Here is a 9,917-nt window from a genome sequence, read left to right on the forward strand (position 1 = left end):
CAAAGCACCTCAGTGTGAGTTTCTAATTTTTTCTCAAGGACACTAAATGCTGCCTATAGGGTTGAAGTTTCACCAATACCATGTCACCAATTGCCAACTGAAAGGGCTTTCTTCTTGCATCAGCATAATTCTTCATGTGTTGCTGTGCTTTTTGTAAATTCACCTTCAATCTACTGATTACAACATCTCTTTGCATCAACTGTTCTTGAACACTAGGAGGGTCTTGAATGTTGAATGTGTACTTGATTAAAGGAGGTGGCTCGCGACCATAAACTGCTTTGAAAGGAGTTATGCCAGTGTTGTGATGAAAGGAAGAATTGTACCAAAATTCTGCCCACGACAACAATTTATACCACTCCTTAGGATTCTCAAAGGTAAAGCACCTTAAATACATCTCAATGCATTTGTTCAAAGCCTCGGACTGTCCATCTGTTTGCGGATGGTATGCGGTGCTTAATTTCAAAGTAGTTCCACTCAACTTAAACAAGTGTTGCCAAAAATGACTAGTAAACACTTTATCTCGATCGGAGACAATTGTCCTTGGAAATCCATGAAGTTTTACTATAGTTTTCATGAACAACTCAGCAACTTGTTTGCTATTAAAGTCAAACTTCAAACTAGCCAAATGAGCATACTTGGAAAGCCTATCAATGACTACCATAATGACTGTATGTCCATTGGAAGAAGGAAGGCCAGTGATGAAATCCATAGCTACATCTTCCCAAATTTGCTCTGGAATTGGTAGTGGTTCGAGCAAGCCTGATGGTAATGCTGTATCATGTTTAGCCTGTTGACAAATGAGACAACTTTGAACAAACTCCTTGATGTCTTGCTGCATACCATGCCAATAAAATTGAGAAGCAATTCTCTGTAATGTTCTGGTAAATCCAGAGTGTCCTCCCAACAATGTACTGTGAAACTCGTACAAAATTTTATTTGCCACTTCATGCCCTCGTGGTAACACTAGACGACCTTTCCAATACAACAACTTATCAGAAACTGAATAACTCGGTTTTGGAGGCTTGTTCTGCAAACAAAGCTGCATAATTAGACTCAATTGTTTGTCTTGTGCAAGGGCTTCCCTCAATTCTGGAATCAGCTGTAACTTAGGTTGAGATATAACCATCATAAAAGCTCTATGATGTGCCATCATTTTCTTCTATTTTCTAAACCCTTTTTGCACCATTTTAATTACTGATTGGTCTTAATTGTCAATTAATCAGGCAGTTTTATTATTTGGGCTCATTTAGCTAATTTGATGTTTTTAATCTAATTTCAGGAATTAATGAAACATTGGGCTTAAACCGGATTTTGGTTATGGACTTGAAGAGGGCAAATAAAGCAGCGCTTACCTTAGTTAATTTCTAATTAGGAAATTTCGTAATTTTATTTTATGTTGTTCAGTGTTTATTTCGTTTTGGGCCAGAGTATTGTAATAGGGCCCAGTGACTTTGAGTGACTCTTTTTAAATAGAAGCCTTGGGATTCGTGCAAGGCTATTCGGTGATGCTATTCATTATTCAGAGCTTTTGTTTTAGGGTTTTACGTTTTCTGCTTGGAGGCTACTGTTCACGTAATGCAATTTTCCATTTTCTGCTTCTAATTACAATTTCGTTCTTGCTTCTTCTTCTACTCTCATTTACGTTTCTATTTCATTTATATTTCTGTTCATTTACGTTTTTGTTCATTTACGTTTCTGCTTCATGTTTCATTTGCGTTTTCTATTTGAATCTATGGAAGGCTAGTTTTTTTGGTGTTGTTTCCTTTTGAGGATGAAACCCAACTCTCTTTGAGGTTTTGTTTGTAATGTGGTTTCCAGGCAGTTTTCCCTTCACCAGTTATCCCAAATTCGTGAATATTAATCAGTGCACGCTTCGTGTTCGATTAATTGCCTCTGAGCCTAACTTGCGTTCATGCTTAATGGACGAAGGGGTAACTGGTGTATGTGGTGCCTAATCACGTATTGACAACCCTAAGTTGATTTTCGCTTAGTAAATTGAAATAGGGTTGGATTAAGTGGTTGACTGTTAGGGACGAATTCTCCATAACCCAGGATAAGAGAATGGCTTCTGAATCAGAGGAAACAACCCGTTTTTAATATTAGTAGTTTCAAATTCCAGTTTACTTGTTCTGCTCTTTAATCACGAAACAAACAAACCCCCCTCAATCGTTACTGTTACTGCGCAAGTATATTATGAACATTTGGTTTGTCATTGCTCGTTGGGAAACGACCTAGGATCACTTCCTAGTTACTGCATTTTCATGTTTATTTGATTCGGGTACGGCCTCGATCACTCTAGAAAGAGAATCAGCAGCTACATTCTCTTTTCCTGACTTATACTCAATGGTGAAATCATAACCAATCAACTTATGCAACCAGTTTTGCTGCTCTGGTGTGTGAACAACTTGATTAGTGAGTGACTTAAGGCTCTTTTGATCCGTCTTGATGAAAAATTTGTGACCTAGAAGATAATGCCTGAATTTTGCTATTGCTTCAGTAATAGCAAAGAACTCCCTTGCATAAGCTGATTGTTTTTGCATTCTAACATTCAACTTTTTTGAAAAGTAAGCAATGGGGTGTTGCATTTGACTCAGTATAGCACCTACACCTATTCCCGATGCATCTGTTTCCAAGGTAAAAGGCTTCGAAAAGTCTGGTGGGGCTAAAACTGGAGCTTGTTTGATAACATTTTTGAGCTTATTGAAAGCTTCATCTGCATCTACTCCCCACATGAATTTATCTTTCTTAAGCAAATCAGTCAAAGGTGCTGAAATTACTGCATAAGATTTGATAAATTTTCTGTAATATCCAGTGAGCCCGAGAAAGCCTCTCAATTGTTTAATGTTAATAGGTGCTGGCCAATCCAAAACTGCCTGTACTTTGTCTTTATCCATTGACACACCTTGGCCTGAAACAATATGTCCAAGGTAATCCACTTTTGGCAACCCAAATGAACATTTGGATAGTTTGGCATATAACTGGTACTTTTGCAACAATTGAAGGACCAGTTCCAAATGTAGAAGATGCTCTTTCCAAGTAGAACTGTATACTAATATATCATCAAAGAAAACCAGGACAAATTTTCTAAGGAAGTCTTTGAAAACATCAGTCATGAGGCTTTGGAAGGTAGCAGGGGTGTTGGTAAGCCCAAATGGCATGACTAACCATTCATAGTGCCCTTGATGAGTTCTAAAAGCAGTTTTGTGTCTATCTTCAGCAGCCACAAGAATTTGGTGATAACCTGATCTCAGGTCAAGCTTGGAAAAATAATTAGAGCCATATAACTCATCAATGAGTTCATCAACAGTTGGGATTGGGAAGCTGTCCTTAATTGTTATTGCATTCAACGCTCTATAATCGGTACAAAACCGCCACATTCCATTCCTTTTTCTTTACCAAAATGATGGGTGAAGAAAATGGACTAGTGTTGGGTGTGATGATGCTTGCAGCAAGCATTTCTTGTACCATTGTTTCAATTTGTTGTTTCTGACTAAGGGGATATCTTTAAGGTCTCACCTTCACAGGTTTGGCATCCTTTACCAATGGAATGGTATGGTTCTGAGTTCTTGAAGGAGGTAGTTCATTAGGCACAACAAAGATACTTCTATAATTATGCAACAACATCACCAAATCTGGTTCCATATCTTTAGGTAATTCAAGCCATTTATCCTCAGGCACATCCTGGTGCTTATACTGCAAGGTAAAAACTTCAGCTATAGCATATGTATGATTCATTCTCCTCAGTTGGTTAAATTCAGCAGGGCCCGATAATTTAGGTTGGTCACCACGCAATGTGACAAACTGATTGTCCTTATAGAACTTCAAGGTAAGCTGACTATAATCAGAAACATGAGGACCCAATGTAGCAAGCCTAGTGGCTCCAAGTACCAAATCAGAACCAGCAATTGGTAGGAGGTACACAGGTAATTTGAGAGAATGACCTTGAACCATGACTTCTAGTTGCTTCACCAAACCTTCAGCAATTAATGAGTTTCCATTTCCCCCAAGGACTTGGAAATTGGAAGCAAGTTCAATTGGAAGCTTCAGACAATTAGCAATCCTTGGTTGCAAAAAATTATCTGAACTACCACTATCAAGTAATATTTGAACCACCATGCCATTAATTGTACCACTAAACTTCATAGTTCCTAGGCCAGAGGAACCTTTAAGGGCATTATAAGATAGATGATGGTCTAAATTCAAATTTCCCATGGTTTCCTCAATTCTAGGAGGTGGTTCTGGTTGCACTTCAACATTTTCATCCTCATCCATTTGCAATAGTAGGTATTGCCGATTAGGACACCTATGAGAAGAAGTGAAATTCTCATCACATGTATAACATAGCCCTTTCTCCCTTCGAATCTGCATTTCCGCTGGTGACATTCTTCTAACATTTCCTGGTTTTGGAAAATTGGAGTTGTAATTCATTTTGGGGCTTGGAAGTAAGGGTGGTAGGCTTGTGGATTTGATTGATTGAGAAGAAGGTAGGCTTGAATTTATGTTTGTGTTTTGGTTACGATTTTGGTAGGGACTTTGAAATGGCTTGTGCTTGGGTAAGTATTTCTCCTCAAATAGCTTGGCCAAAGATACATAGCGTAGTAGTGTAGTTGGTGATTGGGCTATTACATCATGTTGAATATCAGGTTTAAGTCCTCCCACAAAGCAATCAATCAAAGCTTCACTAGTAACACCTTGTACGCGGTTTGCAAGAGCAGTGAACTGAGTGTAATAATCATGAACAGATCCGATTTGTGACAATTTGAATAACTGAGATCTAGTACATTCATATGGAGATGGACCAAATTCCAGTTCTAAAGCACGAGTAAAATCAATCCATGACTGAAATGGAGTAGATTGATTAGTCATTTGAAACCAGGGAACTACCTCTTTTTCCATGTGAATTGCAACAATGGTAAGACGTTGAGTATCTGAAGTGTTGTAGTAGTCAAAAAATTGCTCAGCCTTGAAAATCCATTGAAGAACTTCAGATCCGTCGAAACGAGGGAAGTCAAGTTTCACATTGCGTACCTGAAACGGTGGAGGAGACGACGAACCTCCAATGGAGTTGTTTCCCGCTATGTTCATGTGCAGATTCGCACCAGCATTGTTCGATTTCAGCAATGTGTCCATCGCATCCTCTAGAGTTTCGAATCGTGATTTGTTCTCTTGCCTATCGGCTTCTAACATCTCGAGCATCTTGGACACGTTCACAGAAAGCTTCTTAAGACGTGTATTATCTGTCATGTTCGAAGAATGAAAGCACCAAATGTAACAGTGGTACTACAAGCAGCAAGAAAAGGCAATGGAAAACATAACTTGCATTGATTAAAATTCCCTTTCAGCAGTACAATTACAGAAATTTTAGAAAAGAAGAACAGAGAGAAAGATAACTGACAAGGAAGGAGGAAATGATATCACTTCATAACTGCCCACTCTCTCTCACGTTTTACTTTTTAAACTACTTTTGGGACCACAGAAAATCAGTCAGCCTGGAGTTAGTTATTTTGGCCCTTATGCTTCGTCTCTCTCCTTCCTCATTTGCCATGTGTCTTCTTGCTTTGGTCCCACCTTTTCCTTCTTCATTTTCCACTACTGCTACACTTGTTACAGGTCCTTTGTTGAGTTGGAAGTGATAGAGCAAGTGGAATTCATGGCATGGACTTGGATGAAATGTAAGATCCAATCCTTGATGTACCCTTTCACATTATGGTCTTCAAATCATGCGGCATGCCTAAGTTTGTGAGGAAATTTAATTGTTGGATGTTGAAGACCTAATGCTACGTGATATGGAAGCTGCACATTTTCTCTTATATTGCATGTTTTACGTGTGTTATGGGTGAGATTGTAGGAAGCAGTTATTGATGATGGTGAAATATATGTAGCTTTAGTATTGAATGCTTGGTGCTTGTTGACAGAGGTCATGGTGTCCTATTTTGGCAGCAGGTATTTATGGGTTGATACAAGAGCATTTTAATGTTGTTGGGATTGATTCGGTAGCCAATGCTGGGTATGTTTTTTGAATATGGGGTTATTATCTATTTTTATTGTGAGAATGGTAAAAATAGTAAAAACCTTTTAAACGTAATTTATTGTGTAATCCTCTTGTATATGGGTTTAGGTACCCCTTGTGCCTATATCTATATTTTCTTTTTTCTTTGGCCGACCATATTTTCTCTTTATTTATGCGGTGAGTGTCATCTTCTTGGTTTATTCTTCTCACCAATGTAAACTCTCTCTCCATCTCGTTATGTCGTGTATGTGATTATCATGCATGTATTGTTGTATAATTCATTGTGATTCTCTTTAATGCATCAAAGATTCATTATGAAAGGCTTCAATGAAAAACTCAATCATGCTATTGTACAATTATTATTTTTTTTACCATTTGTTTCTTGAATTTGCATATTTGGTTGTATACTTAGTAGTACATGTATTTGAAAACTTAGAATGACCAAAATTATTTCTCTTTGTAAAGTAGGATTGTTATTTCTTTCACTTTTTTTGAGAAACGTGATTTTGATATTAAAAATATCTTGGGTAAATAGTTATTTTCATTCATGAATGTGTAATTCATTGATAAATTTGTCCTTGAAAGATTAAAATTCAAAATTTAGTCCCCGAAAGTGTGAAAAGTACAACAAATTTATCTGGCCATTAACTTTCGTCTGTTATTGTTAATAAAATAGTTTACATGGTACAGAAAGATGAATTTGTCACAAAATTGATTGTCAATGTGACCATATGCTGAATAGATTGGACTAAAATGTCAATAAGTTACCATTATTAGATTGAAATATCAGTAATTTTTTGTTAGACAAAAATGTCACTAATTGTTTTTTGAACGAAAATGTCAATAACTTTTTTTTGGACCAAAATGTCAGTAATTTTTTTTGGACCAAAATGTTATTACATTTTCATTGAACAAAAATATTAGTAAGTTACCATTATTAGATCAAAATGTCAATAATTTTTCATTGTATCAAAATGTCAGTAATTTTTTATTAGACGTAAATGTCATTAAATTTTTTGTTGGACCTAAATATTAGTATGTTTCTATTTGACTAATTTATTAGATCCTAAATTTCATTTCATTTAAGGGTAAAAAATAATGATAGGGTAAATTCCCCCCAAATTTTGAATTTTAATCTTTCAATGATGAATTTGTCAACGATTTATATATTCAGGGATGAAAATGATTATTTATCCTTTTTTTATTGGTAACTCAATGTGTGACTCATTCAGCTTGAATTTGTGGAACTGATGTGATACAAATTAAACTAACTTGGGAAGAAATGAAAATTCTTAATTGTGACTATATTTTAAACAAGATTGTAAGGTTATTATTTAAAGAAAAAGATATATATGTGCATAAAAAAATTTCCTAAAAAATAGAAGAAAAAAAAGCAAATAGTTTTAACAAATTTACGTTTATCATCATTTAGAATGTAAACGTACTCATTTATTTCAGATAAACTAAAATGTTAATTAAAAAATTACAAAATTTAAAGATGAATTTAATATACAATTACTTTATGAATTCATTTCATCTTAAGTTCGTTACACTTTTTGCTTTATTAAAAAAAGAGTGATTTTTTTGTAGATATTTAGTTTTAACATTTGCCTATATATTATTTGACTTGTTTCAAAATTTACAATAATAAAAAATACCCAAAGAAAAGTGCTCGATGACGTTAATTTCAGTTTTGTGTTAATTTTTTGAACGTTTTATATAATCATATTAGTATATTGGTTTGCTAATAAACATTTGGGGTCTAATAAATTAGTCTAATAGAAACATACTAATATTTAGGTTCAACAAAAAATTACTGACATTTATGTCCAATAAAAAATTAATAATATTTTGATATAATAGAAAATTACTGACATTTTGGTCTAAAATAAAAATTACTGACATTTTCATCCAAAAAAATTTACTGATATTTTAATCCAACAAAAAATTACTAACATTTAAGTCCAATAATGGTAATTTACTCACATTTTCATTCAATCTATTCAGCATGACCACGTTGGCAATCAATTTTGTGATAAATCTGTCCCTCTGTGTCATGTACGCTATTTTATTAACATTAACAGACAAAAATGAACGGCCAGATAAATTTGTTGCATGTACAAAATTAGCACTGATATTGGTTATGTGCTTGTGTCTTTTGCTTCCTATCTCTCACTCTCATCGTTAAATTCTCTTTTCATTTCGTATGGTTACTTTTTTTATTGCATTATATTATCTTCTATTTTAATTTCTTATACTTTAAGGCTTTGTAGATCCATTTTTTTGACTGGGAACTAGGAAGTCCATGCCTAAAATAAAGGTTAACTTTGATATTGCAAAGTGGCTGCCCTGGCTTGCCTAGCCATTGCCTTGAGGAGATCTAACACCAATAAGTCTTAAGTAACCATATAAGTGAACTTGACACCAAATTTTAACTCAAAACCTTAAGGTTCAGGTTTGTAGGTCTTATCCTCACTTATGTGGTGTTCAACATTCTCATTCCTACCCGATGTGAGACTTCACATTCACACTTAGACTCCAAGAATCTCCAACATATATGTATGTATGTTTAGGTTTTTTTAAGCATTTGAACTAAAAATTTGAAAATTATGGTACTTTTTATTTGACCTCTTGAAGATACTTACGGGTTTCATGTTTATGAGTGAAAAGTTTGAGTCTTTAATGGTCAAAATGAAGTGTTTTATGGGGAAAATGAAAGTTTATATGAGAATGATGACCATCTTATGTAACAATGAGAATAATCAATCTCAACCATTAAATTAAAATAAAAGGTTAAGATTAAAACATTTTAAATTCAAATTAAAACTTTATTTAACCATAAAATTTCTAGAAAATTTACCAAAATAAAAAATCAAATATCTTAAAGATTTGATTTATGACGTCCTAAAATATCTCAAACCTATTATCACTATGATCACCACCACCCACATTATCATGACCGTTTCTGCCACAACTATCATATCCTCCACCACAACCATCACCATGATTGTTAATCGCCGCCGCCACCACTAACATGATTGTTGTTGTCATTACAGCAATGATGACAGTCATGTTGGTGGCAACAATGATGGTCATGATGGCTATCATGATGTTGATAGTGATAGTGGTGATCTTAACGAAAATTAAATTTTTAATATATTTGAATTTTCGTTGGATAAATCTTATAGAGATTTATGGTTAAATGAGTTTGTAATTTTAATTTAAAATATTTTAATCTTAACCTTTCATTTTAATCTAATGGATGAGAAATACATTTGTGAGGATTATTCTCATATGATACGTTTTGTTTCTCTATGTTTCTTTCTCTCTCCCTCCCCCCCCCCCCTCTCTCTCTCTATATATATACTTTCATTTCCCTCATTAAATTTATCCAAAACCCCAAAACTAGAGTATCATAACTTTTAAATTGGTAGATCAAATGTGGATCAAATTACACCGGTGTACCTTTGACAACTATACAATATTCTATAACTTTTAACTAAATAATATTTTTTCAAAAGTCACAATTGGATTGAAAGTTCATTTTGCATAAATAATAACATATACAAAATTTCATATTAATTCAAAATCATTTGATACCTCGTATATCTATATTAAAATTGATGTAATATAAATATTTTAGCATACACTAAAATATGGATCATTTGATTACCTTCTTATTGTTGTTCAATTTTGACACAAACGATCTTTATAATATGTAGATATAATTCAAAAGTTATATCAATAAAAATCACATTTTATATGAAATTATAAAAATGATAAAATATTTGTCAGATTATACTGATGTAATTTGATCCCTCCTATATATATAAGTAGAAGTGAGAGAATCATTGTAATTTCAATTTTTCCACTCATTTTGAGGGTAAACATGTAACTAATTCTGAAA

At 34.0% G+C, this 9,917-nt stretch overlaps 1 protein-coding gene across 1 annotated transcript; it reads right to left on the bottom strand.

The window, feature by feature from the left end:
* Nucleotides 1–3,504: 3,504 nt before the first annotated feature.
* On the bottom strand, nt 3,505–5,244 carry LOC114374861. The gene has a single exon (XM_028332579.1). It carries the CDS (start codon nt 5,242–5,244, stop codon nt 3,505–3,507), a length of 1,740 nt encoding a protein of 579 aa, XP_028188380.1.
* Nucleotides 5,245–9,917: the final 4,673 nt, after the last annotated feature.

Source organism: Glycine soja, chromosome 2, assembly GCF_004193775.1.
Source record: "Glycine soja cultivar W05 chromosome 2, ASM419377v2, whole genome shotgun sequence".
NCBI lineage: Eukaryota > Viridiplantae > Streptophyta > Magnoliopsida > Fabales > Fabaceae > Glycine > Glycine soja.